The sequence below is a fragment of the Crocodylus porosus genome, unplaced genomic scaffold (assembly GCF_001723895.1).
Source record: "Crocodylus porosus isolate Cpor-Errol unplaced genomic scaffold, CroPor_comp1, whole genome shotgun sequence".
Lineage (NCBI taxonomy): Eukaryota > Metazoa > Chordata > Crocodylia > Crocodylidae > Crocodylus > Crocodylus porosus.
In genome coordinates this window covers 39,964,750-39,981,080 of record NW_017728915.1, presented here as the reverse complement: position 1 = coordinate 39,981,080, position 16,331 = coordinate 39,964,750, and the positions used below count along the sequence as shown (strand labels likewise).

Genomic DNA, 16,331 nt, shown 5'->3' with positions numbered 1-16,331 from the left:
GGGGAGACGAGGAGTCCTCCGACGCAGCGCGCGCCCCGGTATCCCGTCCGTGGTTCTACCCTGTGGTAGAACAGCATGACGTAACCTACCATAGGGTAAAACCACTGGCAGGACACAGAGAGAGAGCAGAAGCCCACGCACCAGGGGCTGGGAGCGGGGTCACCACGGAGGAGCGGTCCAGGGCATGGCAGGCGCGGGAAGGGGGAGGCAGGAAGAAGAGTTACCCAGCACCAAGCTGAACACCCAGGCATGGCCAAGCTGCAGCTGTCGGGGACCAGGGACCCTCCCCTGCCCAGCGGAGACCCAGCCCCCAGTGCTGCTTCAGCAAGCCTTTCCTCAGAGACAGCAGAGCCCCTCCACCCGGCCTGGTCCTTCCCTCGGCCGCACCCAGTCTGGGCCCCAGAGCCTTTCCAAAGACCCTGGCCCAGTGAGCCCCTCCACACAGGTCAGCCCAGTTTCTGGGTGGTGGGTGGCAGCCACAGCTGGGCTTCCCGAGATGGCAGGACCCCAGGAGAGCAGGGGCTCCCAGGAGGAGGCAGAGCCTGGCCTGGGGCCTCCAGATTGATTCGGTTGCTGGGGTGCACCCAGGATTCAGGCCAGCTCCTGCTCTGCCCTGGCAGGGCACGTCCTAAGCCTCCTCCATCCCAGAGGACAGGAACAGGGGTCCAAGCCTGAGCCCAGCCTTGCCAGTGCCCCCCAGGCCCCATGGAGGAAGCCAGAGGCCCCCGGGACTCACCGGGCGATGCCGCCGTAGTCCAGCCCCTCCTCACCACGCATGATGATGTACAGCCGGCGCCGCAGGTCATAGGGCTTCATGTTCATGATCTGGGGCACGAGGGAAGCAAGTCGTCACCCACAGGAGTGCCCACGCAGGGGCTGCTCCCGCAGGTCTCCCAGGACGAGGGTGCGAGGGGAGGGCATGGAGGTTCCCACCTGCTGGAAGGAGTCCTCAAAGAGCGTCTGCCGGGAAACGCTGATCTTCACATGGCTGGGCAGCGCATTCGACTGGAGGAAAACACGGCACCGGGCTCAGCCAGGGCCGGCAGGGCTGCTCCCCCGGGTCACCAGCAGCGCTGGCTCAAGCTGGCAAGTAGCCATGCCAATTCCCACCCTGGGGACATCCTGGCCCCCGGCCCAGCGCAGACCCATCCCATAGCCCGCACTCACATGACACAGGAAGCGGAACTGGTGGTACTTCCAGCGAAAGCTGCGGTCATAAGCCCCCGGCGAGCCTCCCTGCTTGCTCCTGCAATGGTAAGTGCAGGGGCCTTCACTCAGGCAGCCGCCCCACCAGCACATGCCCCAGCCCACCCGCAGCCTTGCTCCCAGCCTTGCCCGGGCCCAGACTGCCTGCCAGCCGGGGGGGGGACGACGGACCCAGCGCCCCAGCCTGGAGGGAGGAACTCACCCGGACTCGAACCCGGGGCGCGGGTCTTTGAACGTGGTGGTGCGGGTGTTGTGATCCACGAAGTAGCGCACACCTTCATTGGTGTACTTCACCTCCCAGCCCAGGGGCAAGGCCAGCTCCTGCATCATCCTGCCCGCACCGGGGACAGGTTAGTGCGCACGGGGAATACCAAGGGAGAGGGACCTATCTCGCCTGCATGGCCGGTTCTCCCACCCGCTCAGCTGGGGCTGGGGCCCAGGCCTGCCCTAAGCCCCCACCAGCCCCTCGCTGTTTCTGCTGCCTTCTTAATGCGCAGGTATTTCCTTGCCCTGTAGCTCTGGAGTGGCTCACAGGAAGCCGAAATGCCAGGACACCTGGCTGAGCCCTGGGACAAGAGCTCTGCGTGGCCCGTGGCGTGGCGCTACACTGGCAGGGAGCTCCCCAGTCCTGAGCTCCACAGGGCTGCATGGGGGTGAGGTCAGATCCCCCAGCCAAGTGGGACCAGAGGAGCTCCCCTTTCTGAGTCCTGCACCAGCACGGAGCCACCCCAGCACACGCAGCACTACACAGCAACCACCCCTCACATGGGGACGCGTGATGGTTGTGCCTAGCTCCAGGATCTGTGGACACATGTGACGGCTGTCCCTAGCACCACGGCCTGCACAACAGTTGCTCCACCCCCAGGTCTCAGACAAGACAGCTGTGCCTCCCAAAGGGGGAGGCTGCTGCATCTGGACCTTTGTAGGCTCCTTCCTTCCTGCATCCCCTGTCCTGAGGTGCACGTATGCCAGGAGCTTGACATGTGCCAGGCCCGGGGAAGCTTGATCTGTGGTCCAGGAGCCTGGGCTCTTGGGCTGGGAGCTACAAGCCTAAAGCTGCCGTCACAGAAGCAGTCACATGGGGCAGACGGCAGTGCCCTAGAGTCTTACCCCTGTGTGCGAGGGTCTTCCCACTGCGTGGTCCGCGTGTTGTGGTTCACGTAATACCTTCGCCCATTGTCCTGTCTCTTTTCTGGAGGAGGAAGAAGAGGGCAGCACGTTAGCCTGCCCCGGACACCTCCACAGGAAGGCCCCTCCGTCCCAGCTCCCATGGAGCAGATCCAGGGACTCGGGCTCTTTGCACTCCCCTTGCCCCCAGCCTCAGTGGCTCAAGCCTAGGACAGAAGTGTGGCCATCTCCCACTGCGCTCCACATGCAGCCCTGGCTCCGGGCATGCAGTGGCACAGGGAGCTGGATGGGGCAGCACCTGGGACGGGCACTGACCCCGGGCCCTGCTGCCACGCATGGCAGTGCAGCCCCCGCACTGCTGCCCAGAGGTGCGACATCCCGGACATGCTCACTGCACGCACAGCGCGTCTTTGCCTGCACAACACACGCACAGCTCCCCTGCACACCCCGTCTGTGCAGCATGTGCGCAGCTCACCTGCATACAACAAACTGTATGTGCAGCGCACACACACACACACACCTTTCCCATAAACCCCCTACACATACGCTGTCTGTGGCACACAGAGCCGGCTGTACACACCCAGTGCCTGTAGGGTGCACACGCCTCTCCTATACACATCCACTGTGTGCATGCACCCACACATCTCTCCTGTACACACAAGCTGTATGTCCAGCACACACACGGCTCTGCCAAACACCCCTGTAAACATGCAGTGCATGTGCCCATACCTCTCCCAGGCACTGCTGCTGCATGCACAACACACAACATGCCCATATACAGCCACATGGATCTTTCCCAAGCCTCTCCTGCACACAACAGATATCCCTTGTACACTCAGTGTACCACCCAGGCACATACATCTCTTTCCAAATGAGCAAGTACATTAGACACCCAGACGCTTGTGCCCCTCCTATGCCCATTATCTGTACACATACCCATACACTTCCCCAGTGCACGTCTCACACCCCCCATGAATGCCCAGTGAGTGCACCATGCACAGACGCCTGCTCTATGCACATGCTTCCCTGACACACCCACCATGCACCTAGACACACGGTACACGCACCACCTACCATGCGCACTCCGCTGCCGTTCACAAAACACGTTCCCAACAAAGAGCTACGTGTGCACAACCAGCGCAGACCTCTGTGCCCACACTGCCCACCTACGCCTGTAGGCAAACCACCCAGTATACACACTCACCCTCCCCCAGGCAACCACTTCTCCTTAGATACGCGCGCACCTCTCGCGACCCCTCTGCCTCCCAACGCATCGCTGCTCCTCACGCCCGGTATGCTTGGAGGTTCAGACCGAGCCCCCGTGGCACACACAGCCGTACTTGCCAGCTCCCTGCGGGCACGCCTGGCCCTCCCGGTGCAATGTGTCCTCCAGCCCTGCTCGCACACCAGGCCGCAGGCACACTCCCATGCACACTGACTGTACCCACTGCTTGTGCATCCTTGCCCTAGAGACTCTGTGCCCACTGTCAGTGCACGGCACGGGCCCAGGCTGTGGAAAGGAGCCCAGCAAGGCAGTGGTGCCCTCCTGCAGAGGCCCAGCTCCCGGCACTCCTGCACGGCGGGCAGGTTTATGGTCCCTGCCCCCCTTCAGAGCCTGCAAGCTCCCGCCCTCCCTGGTGCTGCTCTGCTGCGGCAGAAGCCGCAGGGTGGAAGCTCAGGGGCGGCCGTCCCAGCTCGGGAGGGCGCGCAGCCTGCTGTGCTAATTGGAAGCAGCCCTCCCTTCCCCCTCTGGCAGGCAAGTGAAGGCAGCTCCCGACAGCACCTCTGCCGTGCCCCGCCACGGCGCTGGCTGGGCCGGGCCGGGCCGCGCTCAGTCACAGGACGCGCCAGGCTCGCTGTGCTGAGACCCCGAGGTCACGGGGCCAGACAGCTGGCTGGGCTGGGGCGCGGAGCACCTGGGGCCAGCACCCACCCCTTGCCCTGCCCCGGCGTCTGCAGCTGCTCCGAGGAGGAAAGCGGGAAGCCACAAGTCACCGAGGGACGCCAGCGAGTGAACACTCCTCGGGACCCAGGCGGAGGCCTTGCCCACACGAAGCCCGTGTGTACCTGGAGCCCGGCATGCACAGCTGACCACGTGGGCCCATCGGACGGCCCCTGCGTCTGCGACGTGCTGCCTGCGCTGGCGGGCACTCTGGAGCCAGCGCCCTGCCCTGTGTTGCTTGGCACACGGCCCCAGAGCCAGCGCCCTGCCCTGCCTGCCTGCGCAACAGGCATGGCCCACGGGACGCCCCATCTCGGGGGGGGGGCGGGGGGGCCATGCCAAGCCCATCTCACTCTCCCTGAGGTCAACGCGGGACTCGCACGCTCCAAGCTCACCCTGGCCACGCGCACAGCAACTGCCGACCTTGACCCTGCCAGCCCCTCAGCTCAGCCTGCACCCCCAAATCCTCTCTCCTCGCTGCGGGGAGCAGCTCCCTCGCCTTTAGCTGCGCGCCATTACCCTGCTTGCAGCTACCGGCAAGCCCGCAGCCCCTGGCTCTGCCCCCCACCCCGCTCAGGGCTGGAGCGCCCTTTCCGTGGGGAAGGCGAGGTTGGGGGCTGCCCAACACTCCTTGCCCAACTCTGTTGGGAGTGGGGCAGAGGGCCCAGGTGCAACACCCCCGGATACTGGGCAGCTCCCTCCGCAGCACTGACAGGACACTCCCCGGCATGCACGGGATGCTCCTGGCCCCACAGCCCAGTGCAGTGGCCCTTGGGGCATGTCCCGGCACCCGTTGCTCCCACAGCCCCCGAAGGCTCTCCAGACCTGCTGTTCCGCACTGCCCAGCCAGAGCCCACTGCCCGCTCCGGGCCAGCACCGTCCGTCCGAGTCACGACGTGGGAAGCAGGGTGCACGGTGAGGCCCAGAGCACCCCGATCCCGCCCAAGCACTCCTGCCCCCCCCAAGAATAGCCCCTTGAGGGACGCCCCCAGGCAGGGGCAGGAGAAGCTGGGACCTCGGGCCCCTCCTGCAGCCCTGGGAGCGAGCGCATGGCACTGGGAGCCTCTGGGCACACGGGCAGGGTGGGAGATCAGCGCGTGTGCTGGGCCTGGCCGAGCCAGTGCCACGGGCATCCCCTTCCCAGCATGCGCAGTGGTGTACAGTGCAGCCCCCTCCCCACGGACAGCAGCTGGAGGCAGTAGTGCCCCAGTCCCAGAGATGAGATTGGGGGGGGGGGTGCCAGGTGAGCAGCAAGGTGCGAGCGCAGGCGAGGCAGCTTGTACTTACCCCAGCCGGGAGGAAGGGAGCCGAGAGGGTCATTGTCGGATGCGGCGCTGGACGACTAGAGACAACAGAGAGGGCAGAAGCACAGAGTGAAAAACGGAGGTGCAGGCGGTTACGGAGAGCAGGGGCACATGGGGGGCTCCCTGCCCCCCGCTCTCCACTCGCCTGCCCCAGCCCTGCTGCCAGGGCAGGGACCAGGACCCTGCTCCCGAGGCACTAAAAATAGAACCAACCAAAACCCCTGCACGCGCAGGGCAGGGGAAAAGGCCAACCCAAGCCCCACGCGCAGGCTACGCCGCAGCAGCAGTAGGCAGGGGCCGGCAGGAGAGGTCTGGGCGTGTGCGGCTGCTCAGCTCCCGCCGGCCGGCGCGACTGAGATTGCCACCACGGTTACACCTCCAACTTTCTCCAAGAACCACACACAAGAGGGGAAAAAATATCGCAGGCCTTTCCAATGAAATCATTCCCACAAGCCCTGTCCACGCCCAGCGCTTCCTGGCTCGCCCGGCGGCCCCCTCCCCCTCCCTCGGCCGGCCGTGAAAGCGGGCGGCAGTGCGCGAGGCGCGGGGACTGAGGGAACATTCATGCCTGCGCAGACAGGCGTCTCCCCCGGCCCCCCGGGCCTCCCCCGCCCCGGCAGGTTGGACCGCGCTGCACAAAGCACCTTTATTCTCACTCGGGGAGAGCGGCGCGGCGGCCCGCGCCCGGCCCGGGGCAGGGAGAGGGCTCCCGGCCGGAGGGGCACTGTTTAGATTAGCCCCCTCCCGGCACCGCCGGGGGGTCTCCTGGGGATGGGCGGCCAGACGGAACAGTCGGGGATTCAGGGAGCGGGGGCCAGCGGATGTTGCCACAGCCGCATAAGAAACGCATTGTTACGGAGAAAGGCCTTTTCATCGCGCCTCCGAGAGCCGCACGGCTGGAGCAGGGGGCCGTGGTCCGCAGCCGGCCCTGGCCCACCTGAGCCAGGGAAGGCACCAGCCTGCCTCGCGAGTGGGAGCCTGGTCCCGACCTCTGCAGGGTGGCGAAGTGGCAGCAGTGCTGCATGAGGACCAGGAAGCAGCTCTACAGAGCTGCCAGGTGCACCACGAAGCTGCCCGAAGCCCATGGGCAGCGCTTCCTCATGCATGGCCCCGGGAGCTGGGGTGCCAAACAGGCTGGCCAGTGCCCTGGCAGGACAGGGGAGCAGGCCGGCCGCAGCAGGCACAGCAACGGGCAGAGCAGCCAGCCACGATGCTGCTGACAGTGGCAGGACCCAACTCCCTGCAGCAGGTCCCCTGGGCAGGAGTGGGCAAGCTTTGGGCTCCCAACCCCCAGGTACCCCACCCCCTGGGAACTAGCCTAATCCCCCCGCTCCCATGGGATAACAGTGCGTGGCCCACACTCAGAGCGGCCAAAGGGCAGGAGGCTTGGAGAAATCCCCTGGTCAGGGCTGGGCAGCAGACACGAGGGGACTGCCTCTGGGGTAGGGCCCTGCCCCCTGTGCCCCAGAACTGCAGCTGGAGAAACCCCACGTTATGGCAGCCAGCATGGCTGCCTCTCCTGCCCCCCCCGCCCGTGACCCAGAGCCTGGGGCTGGGAGCAGAGAGCCAAGACCTCTGCGGGACGGCAGGCAGCACGGGGTTTCATCGGGCTCAGCTTGGAAGGCGAGGCCCCTGCTCCACGCTGTGCAGCGTCCGCCGGGAGCACCACCAGGAGCCACGGGAGCGGTCGGGCCAGCACTTCAGGAGCCACTGCAGGGAGTGACAAGCTCATAACCCAGCTCAGTGCTGGAGGATTCCCCTGCCTATAAATCACTTGGGGCCGGCACTTCCCTCCCAGATCCTGTTCCCAGCTGGGTGGGAGGAGGCAGGCATGTGGGAGGAAGCAAAGCCTGCGGCAGCCCAGCTCAGGAGTGGCAGGAGCCCATGGACCGGGCTGAACAGGGGAGGGAGAGCGTGAGAGGGGCCAAGGGGCTGGAGGCGCACCAGGCACATGCTGCAGCAGGGATGCTTGCGCAGGCGGGGACAGACGGTGCTTGTTCCTGTGGCTCCGAGACAGCTCCTGCTCTGCCCTAGCAAAGGATCCCCTGGGGCAGGAGGGCTTGGCTCCAGGCTCCCCTTCTCCCACGGGCATCCCAGGGGCCAACCCTCCTCCTCACTCCAGGGCCAAGCAGGGGCAGCAGAGGAGCTGCTGCCAGCCAGGGGCAGGCACCTCCAGGTCTGGAGGCTCGGGACCAGGAATGGGAGAAGGTCTGCACCCTTCCCCAGTCACCCTCTCCGCAGGGCCCTGGCCAGAGACGCCACGTCCCCAGAGGTGACCGAACAATGGAGCGAGGGCATGGGAAAAGGAGGGAGCAGGGGGAGTCTGCAAAGCTGAGCCGTGCTCTTTGGCCCTTGAGGCACCAGGCCTCAGGGAGGGGATGCCCTCTCCTGCACAGCCCCTTGGGTTGTTGCTGGGAGCCAAGCTACACTGGGCAGTGCCCTGAGCCCAGCCACAAGATCATCACAAAGCCCAGGCAGGCTGGGCACATGGGCTCTGTGGGGCACGTGGCAGGGATCTGCCACACCCCCCCAAACACGCAGCAGGCCAGGTACAGAAGGAATGGGAAGCCCAGCTCGTTACAGCCAACGGAGCAGGCATGGCGCTGTCAGACTGGCCTGGTGGCGGGTGGGAGCCCGATTCCCTGGGTCGGGGCAGAAGTCGGTCGCCCTCACCTGGTAGAGGAACCGCTGGCTGAACTGCTGCATGGCGCCCTGGAGCTGGCTCCGCTGCGACTGCCACTGCTCGTAGTTGCGCACGTACTCAGCTGTGGGGCGCTGCCAGGTGGTGGTGCGGGTGTTGTGGTCCACGTAGTAGGACCTGCCGCGGGGGTCCACCCGCTTCTCCCACCTGCAACACCGCAGAGGGGCCCGTGTCAGCAGCTGCGCTCGTGCACAGGGATGGGCCCCTCCCCAGCGCCCCGCCAGCGCCTTGCGTAATGGCTCCAGCCACACAGGTGCACGGGCTGGCCTGGATGCTCCAGGCCCCAGGACCCAGCCTGGACCAATCCCTGGTGCCCAGGGACCTCGGGAGCGTGCCCCCCACCCACCCACGCCCTTCTGTGAGTTCACAGCACTGGGCAGAGGGGCAGGATGAATCCAAGAGGCACGGCAGCCAGCTTTGGGGGGGGACACAGCGGCACCTCTGTGCTGAGTGGGTAGGTGTGAGCCTTACACCGGGGGTCTCCCTGCTTCGGGACAGTTGAGGAGCTAGAGAAAAGCCCTGATGGGTCATGGCCGTGCCGGCTTCCTCTGAAGCTTCTCCATCACCTGTAGGACAGGAGGGGTCTCGGCCTGAGGCACCAGGACAAAGCAGGGGGCATGGACAGGGCCTTGGGTCTTCTGGCCCCGAGGAGGTTTTTCTGCTCTGCTGGTCTCCTTGTCACTGGCTCGATGGGCCACAGCCCAGCGAGGACAGGGCTTGTGAGACCCCTCCCGGCAGAGGCCCTGGAGTCATCTGCTGTGGCTGGCCCAAGGCATCAGGCCTGGGCTGCAGCCCTCCCAAGGCCGCTGGAGGACCTGCCATGCACCACGTGCCCAGAATGTCCATCTGGATCAGCTCTACCCCTGCGTGGCAAGAGGCTGGAGCCAGGCCAGGCCTGCACAGCAGCGAGAAGGCTGAGACGCAGAGCATGCTGACTTGCCAGGGAATCACCTCGGGGCTGGTCTGCTCCTGAGCTGGCAGCAGAGCCTGGGCAGGGAAGGACAGCACATCCAGGTGCTCAGCAAGGGGTCCCTGCAGCATCTTAGATGGTGCTGAGGGTGAAAGCGGCAGGTTCCCCAGCTGCAGGGCCAAGGTGTGAAGGACAGAGGGCAGGAGAGCCGGCCCAGAGCCCCCATTCCTGTGATCAAGGGAGGAGCAAGAAGGCTTGGAAGGGTGCGGGTACAGCCTAAGGGAACTTCCTTCTGCAGCCAAAAATGTGACCCCTTATTGGCAGGGCTGCTCTTCTACAGCCAAGCCTGCGGCATGGAGCAGGGCACTGGTCACTGCAGAGCCAGCAGCCCCAGCCGCGGTCAGCCAGTCCCCCCCGCCTCCCCGGGAGGCTGCAGGGACCAGACAGGCACCGACGAGCAGGTCCTGCTCCTGACCCGTGGGAGCTCGCGATCTCCATAGCACTCGCAGCAGCCCAGGCCACAGGTGGCACCAGGCCAGCTCGCAGCCCTGTCGGCTGCAGCAGCAGGACGGGGGATCCTGTGCAGGATTTTCACCTCTCATTCCCTGAAGGCCTCTTTGTTCTGCCCAGAAGTGACTGTGCTCTGGCTAAGCTGCCTTTGCTCTCCATGGCTGTGGAGACGGGAAGGGGTCTCCTCCCAGGGGAAAGCGAAGCAGGAGACGCCAACGTCCACCAGGCAGGAATGGGCCAGGGGAACCAAGCCTGGAGGGGGATGTAGGTGGGTCCTGCACCCTGTCTAGACAGGGAGACATGCCTCCATCCTCTCCTGCTGCTGGCAGCTCTAGTCTGGGGGCCAGGAGGCCCAGCGCCTTACCCTGGCGGAAGAGGTCTCTCCCAGGTGGTCGTCTTGGTGTTATGGTCCACATAATAAACCCGCCCATTAGGCAGCTCTCGCTGTTCCCACCTGAAAGAGAAAGGCAGAGGTGGGCGGATGGAGGCAGCCGCAGTGCTACTGCAAGAGCGAAAAGGATGCAAACCATCGAGTCTGCCTCCCAGCAGGCAGGAGAGGCGATGGGACCTGTTAATTCGGCACAGACGGGCTTGGGGCAAGCGCAGCTGGGAGCTCTGTCGCCCTCCCTCCCACGACACCCGGGCCCCCCCATGGGAGGCTGCTGCATCCCACTGCTTGTGCCAACGGGACATGGCTACGCGAGTCAGGGGAACCGGAGGGAGACCCACCTGCCCTGCCCACACTGATGTCACGGACACTGGGCAGCCCAGGCTTCGAACCCACGACAGGCAGGAGGAAACAGCCCCTGCCTCCCTGCCACAGCAGCCAGACACCGGCCTCCCACACCGGCTGGCAGCACGTGCTCCTGACCGGCTCCCAGGGTGAGGACATGAGCCTGGCATCGGAGACGTCCCTCCTGGAGACGCACGACAGAGCCGCGCTTCACGAGGGCTCTGGTGACCGCTCCTCTCAGAGGCGGCAGCCTCCACGGGGCAGGATGCACGCGTCTCCACCAACCCAGCCACCAGCTGCGATGACTCCGGGCCTGCAGCAGCCTGCTAGCCCCTTGAACGTGCAATTCTGACAACGGCCAAACCCAGCTGCTGTGCTCTGCAGCCTGCCGCGGGCAGAGGGGCCCTTCCATAGGAGGCTGCCCCAGGGCGTTTATCCACCGTCTGCTGCGGGGCTGGCAGCAGAGCTGGCTGCAACCCCACTCGGCTTTGACTGGGAAGCCCAATGCAGGCAGGACAGCGCATCCAGCAGCTTTTAACCGACACAGCTGGGAGGCAGGAGGCATGGATCCAGCAACCTCCAAAGGCTGGCGTGGCCTCCATCTTTGCAGCCAAGTGGCTTTCAACAGTGGAGGATGACCATCTGCTGGCCCCTCGCGGTGCGCTGAGCAGGGCATTTCCTCAGTGTTTAGCCCCCATGGGCTTTGTGCAAACCCTGACCAGCCCCTGCAGTGTTGTGGGGAGGCAGCTGCACGCCTCGCTCCACTTACAGCTGAACCAGGGGAGCCAACGGGCACTAGACCCTAGGAGCCCCTGGCTCCTGGCCTGCTCTCACAGCCCCTGCACTGGTCTTTCCACGGATCAAGCGAGCTGAGGTTGTAGTGCAACGAGGAAACTACGTGCCAACAGCCAGGCAATGGCAGAGGGTAGGGCAGGGGCTGCTGGAGGCATGGTCCGATGGTGGAGCTGGCGTCAGCACCGTGAGCAGGGCTGCGTTCTGACCTGGCTGCGGGGTGGAGCGCAGATCCCCAGTTTCCTCCCACAGTAGGAAGCCGGGCCGGGTGGGATTTCACACCGTGCCAGCTTTGTGCCCAAAGGGTTCTTGATGTTTCTGCTCAGTTTCTCTTCACGAGCCTAAGGGAAAAGCCTTGGCGTCTGGGCCGCAGTAGAAACTCTCCCTCGTTCCCCAGCCCATCACTGACAACTCTTCAGACCCGTGTCCAGAGGTGACCCCAGGGAGACCGTGCACAGAGGAGGGCAGACTCCAGCGTCGCACCAAGGAGCACTCTTCACTGTCACTCATTCACAAATGCTGGTGCACAGAAAGTCACTACAGGCCCGTCCACCAGCCTCCATCCCACCCTCGAGGATGGCTCCAGTGCGGATGCCGATGGATAAAGCGTTCAGGCCCGTCTCCCCCTCCCCATTCATCACCAAAAATGCCCCAGGAAAGGAGTGCACAAGAGCGGTGTTGTGATGGCCAGGGCGGCTGCGCAGACAGCGGGGCTGGCACAAGCCCCAGCACACAGAAAGCTAATTCAGAGGGAGAAGCCAGCAGTGCCTTGGGCCAGGTAATGTAATACCTCCTCTGCATCAAGGCAGCGTGCACGGGCCTTCTTGCTGCCAGGACTTAGCAGCAAGGGGTGAAGAGTTAAGAGCCCCCGTGGTCCAGGCCCTCTGCCCCCAGAGCCCTGAGCATGTGCCCACCACTGCAACTGCATGCAACACCACCAGCCAGGCACCACGGCCTGGCCACTGCCCCCCTTCAGCGCTCTGCTGCAGACATCCCACCACGGAGCTACCCACTCATCCCAACCATTGTCCTCAATCCCAGTGCCGAGGAACAGCACCGTGCTGCGTAGCAGGCAGCCACCAGCTTGCAGCAGGACGGAAGGTGAGCTCTGGTCCCCACGGTGCAGAACCGGCTTCTCCCCAGCGGGCCCCGGGCGCAGAGGACCAGAGGCTTTGTAGCAGTCAGGGGTGAAAGAGCAGCCTCCCAACTCCCAGGGCAGCAGCACAGCCCGCCCCTGCCCATCGAAGGGCTCAGGGGAGCTGGGGTTTCCCTCCGAGGCCCCACTGCTCACGTGAGAGGAGCAGTGCCAAACGTATGGCCCCAAACGGCATCATCACAGGATACAGAGCGGGGACCGGTCTAAGCAGAGGTCCCGGGCACGCGGCTGAGGAGAGCTGATAACAGCACGCGCCCAAGACAGAAGTTGGGGCGGGCACACACGCACCCACGGCATCGCTGCACCCACAGCCCGGCCCAGGCACTGCAAGGCAGCCCCCAGCCACCCCTTCCAGGGGTCTCAGCAAAGCCACCGTCCCACTCGGCATCAACAGCACTTGGAGGTCACACCACAAAGCAAAGGGGGGCTGCTGTCCGGCTGCAGCAACATGGGGGCCACTGTAACCACCTCCAATGTGACGGCCCATCCCCCCTTGAGCAGCCCTCACAGCTACTCCCTTCTGACCTGAAGGTCTGTCTGGCCACAGTTTCTCAACAGGACCCCACTAGGATCTTTTGAAGCCCAAAAGAACGCCCTTCCTCTGATACCCCGACCAGCCGGAAGCCAAGCTGGCAGCCCCAGAAACTTGGGAGCTGCATGGCGATGCCTCAACCGAGACAGGACCTCTGCTCCCTTGGGAGCAGCCCTCGTGAAGAGGGGCAGGACTGGGACCACAGAGCCGGCTTCGGAGACCTCCCACCCCAGCGCATGGGGAGAGGAGCAAACAGAAGCTCCTGACCCTGGTCCGGGAAAAAGGATCGTCGCGAATGCTGGGCCTGGCTCCTCCTTGGAGCGGGACAGGAGACAACAGCCGTTCTCTTCGGTGGAGGGGCCAGCTGGACTGACGGCACCCGCGGCACGGACAGCCTGGTCAAGCACCGAGGCTGCTGAGTTTGTTTTCTCCCTTGGCCTCTCCCTGGCGAGCGAGACCTGAAAGGATGCGATGGGAACAGGAAAACTTCATGCCCAGCTGGCCGGGTCACGCTCAGTGCCACGCAATGCCTTGGCGAAGGCAGTGCTGTCAGGATCTGGCCAGGCGTGCGGTAGGCGAGGGGAGAGCCCCGCGCGCCCTGCCAGCGAAGGTCGCTGCCTGCGGGCCAGGTCAGGGCTGGCAGGCACGCCCGTGGGACGCGTGGGCAGCGGTGGGTGCTCTCCGGCACCTCCCGGAGCTCAGCCTCACAAGGAACGCACCAATGGCACCCACCAGCCTCCTGCTCTGGGATACCGAGCGCCTCGCACCTGCCCCTGGGAAAGGCACCTGAGCTGGAGCCCCCGGGCTGGTCCCAATTCCAGGGGGACCTGGAGACCAGAGCCAAGCTAGCTCTGGGTATTGGGACCCTGGCACGACGCCTGACCAACCCAGACATGCCCTCTTGATGGCACAGCTCCCAGCAATGGGTGAAGGTGGATTTCCCCTCCAGAAAGGGTCTTCCCCCACTCAGACGCTTGCGCTAGAGACGGGTTCGGGGCCTCCCATCCCAGGCATGTGCTGTGCAGCTGGGCAGTGCCATGGCAAGCTGCGAAGCAGCGTGCTGCTCCACTTGCAAACAGCTCCTTGGCTTGCCGTCACGAGTCGCACCTCGCAGCAGCTGGGCTGGAACCACTAGCACCCGTTCCCCGTGTCCTGTCCGATTCACCGCAGGGCCAAGGAGAGTCCTGGGCACCATGCCCTTGGGTCACACTCGTCCCTGCCTAGGTCACTTCATCAGGTGCTCCAGAGCTTCAGACTCCAGGGCTGGTCCCCGAAGCCCCCCAGGCCAGGCTCAGAAAAGGACCCCCTCCCTGGAGCCTGATGCGATTCAGTGCATCTCCTAGACGAGCGCTCCTTGTGCCCAGGTCGGCAAGCAGAGGATGCTGGGAAGCCACACGATGCCAGGGCTTCAACAGAGCATGGCCCAAGACAAGCCTGGGTGCAGCCTGAGATCTGCCTGCTCCAAGCAGCTAGGCCCCACTCATCTCTCAACACCGACTTCCAGGCTGGACTTTGGCCAAATGAAGGCTCCTTGTCCCACAAGATGCAGCTATTTCTCCACCTCAGCACTGGGGAAGTGGGGATGCGACTGGCTTCAACCCGCTCTGGCATGAGCTGTTAATAAGGCGGCAAAGGGGAGAGACGCGCTAACGAAGCACCGTGCCACAGCGTCACCGCCCGGCTGCAAAGAGCCTAGCGTCTGGGTTCTGCTCAGGCCCGGGGGTGCAGCCTACAGTCACATCCCACGAGGGATGTGGACACCCCACAGCCCCAGCAGTGCTCCGCCGTGCGCCTGGGCTGCGGCAGTTCTTCCTGGTCCCTTCGCTGCTGGGAGGCTGAGGGGTGTGCCGGGCCTGCCCCCAGCACCAGCCCCGCTCTGGCAGCAGGAAATGGTTGCAGGAGGCCGTGGCCGCAGGGAGCACTGGCCGGTGTGAAATGGCAGTGTAGAGGTAACCCTGACGTCCAAACAAAACGCCCTGCCTTATGTAAGAAACCACAGCCCCGCGCCTCCTGCCAGACAGCATAATGCGCCTCTTTGTGTGCGCGAGACGGAGCCGTGTACACACACTGCGTTAATGAGTGCTCTGTCCCCAGCGCGGGATCATCACTGATAGGAACCAGATGCAGAAGCCAGTGACTTCGGCTGCCTTCCTGCCCCTATCAGCCGGCTGGGAACCCGCGTGTCAAGACGGAGTCCCGGCCCCACCGCCTTCCAGCATGGCCACCTCCCGACTCTCGGCCCACGCACACGTGCTCTAGCTCCGTTTACACGGGTCTCAAGAAAACACGTCTGCATGCGAGGCCAGGTGGATTGGGGGGGGGTGGGATTCTGGGCTCTGCTGGACAGTGCATGGGTCAGACCACCTTCCAGTATCCTCCAGCGAGCTCGCAGGCCAATGTGAGACTCCTTTGTGCTCCCCACATCTGGAGCAGATGTTTGGAGACAGCGATCAGGGCAGAATAAATAGCTCGGCATCCCCACGTGAACCCAGCCTCCCTGTGCGCTGCATGTGTGGCAGGCTTCGGGCATCTGCCAGGGTACGCCTGAGAAGAGCTGAAACATCTCAGGGCTGCTGAGGAGGACCAGACTTGTTGCATCTCTCCAAGGAAACCTGGGGAGGCTTCCTCCAATGGGAATGCAAACCCCTGGGCTTTGGGGCCGTTAGCGTGGTGCACAGGGCCATACCAGCAGAGCAGGAACTGCTGGACACCCCTCCACTTCTGTCCTGCCCCACTAAGGCATGCCTGAGGCTCCAAGCATCAGGCTGGGTTTGGTCTGGGGCAGCTCCACCTCTTTTCCGGAGCTGAAACAGGCCACCAGTGCCCTCGAAACCCAGGCCAGCCTCTCTTGACCCAGAGCCTGCACCAGGAGGTCACATGCCGGGCTCCATGCTCAAGAGCACAGGGTAGGCGACTCACTCCAGCCCAGTGCAAGTTTTGAGTAATGGGCACAAGTGAGCGCTTCGATCCTACCCCGGCTGCTCCTCTAGCTGGCGGGGGGACGGGGAAAGCCCCAAAAGCAGCATAGCTGCCTCTATAGCCCCTCAGACTGAGGGGAGAAACGGAGAAGCTGAGCCTTTGCCGCCTCCCGCAGCAGAGCTGGGTGCGCACCTCTGCCCCAAGAGGGGTCCACCGCTGGGCCTGGTTGGCCGACAACCCCATCTTTGGCCCGGCTCCGCAATGCGTGGGGGCGGGGGTGGCTGGACAGCCTGTTGGTGCAAGGTTGCAGCATCCCCCAGCCCCTTTTTAGAGGCCTCCACAGATCCCATTCGTGAAGCATGCGCTACCTCCGCATGCCGAGAGAGACAATGCCCGCTGCCACCTGGGACCGGCAGGGGCAGGAGGAGAACGAGGCCGTCCGGCGGGAGGCACACGCTCCAGCTGAAATAAAGACCTTTTTCAGAGTGCTGGACTTTT

The 16,331-nt window shown here is 64.5% G+C and overlaps 1 protein-coding gene across 2 annotated transcripts in view; it reads right to left on the bottom strand.

Moving 5' to 3' along the window:
* WWP2 (WW domain containing E3 ubiquitin protein ligase 2) overlaps positions 1 to 16,331 on the bottom strand; it is a 40,353-nt gene that overhangs the window by 7,525 nt on the left and 16,497 nt on the right. Inside the window, exons 8-15 of one of the 2 annotated variants that reach the window (XM_019536087.1) lie at positions 10,066 to 10,155; positions 8,254 to 8,428; positions 5,564 to 5,618; positions 2,317 to 2,398; positions 1,409 to 1,537; positions 1,168 to 1,246; positions 934 to 1,005; positions 737 to 825 (exon numbers count right to left, since the gene is read on the bottom strand). In XM_019536087.1, coding sequence (XP_019391632.1) covers positions 737 to 825; positions 934 to 1,005; positions 1,168 to 1,246; positions 1,409 to 1,537; positions 2,317 to 2,398; positions 5,564 to 5,618; positions 8,254 to 8,428; positions 10,066 to 10,155 — 771 coding nt within the window. Of the gene's footprint in view, positions 1 to 736; positions 826 to 933; positions 1,006 to 1,167; positions 1,247 to 1,408; positions 1,540 to 2,315; positions 2,399 to 5,563; positions 5,619 to 5,793; positions 5,952 to 8,253; positions 8,429 to 10,065; positions 10,156 to 16,331 lie in introns of those variants that run through there. The other variant, XM_019536088.1, reaches the window with a different exon arrangement.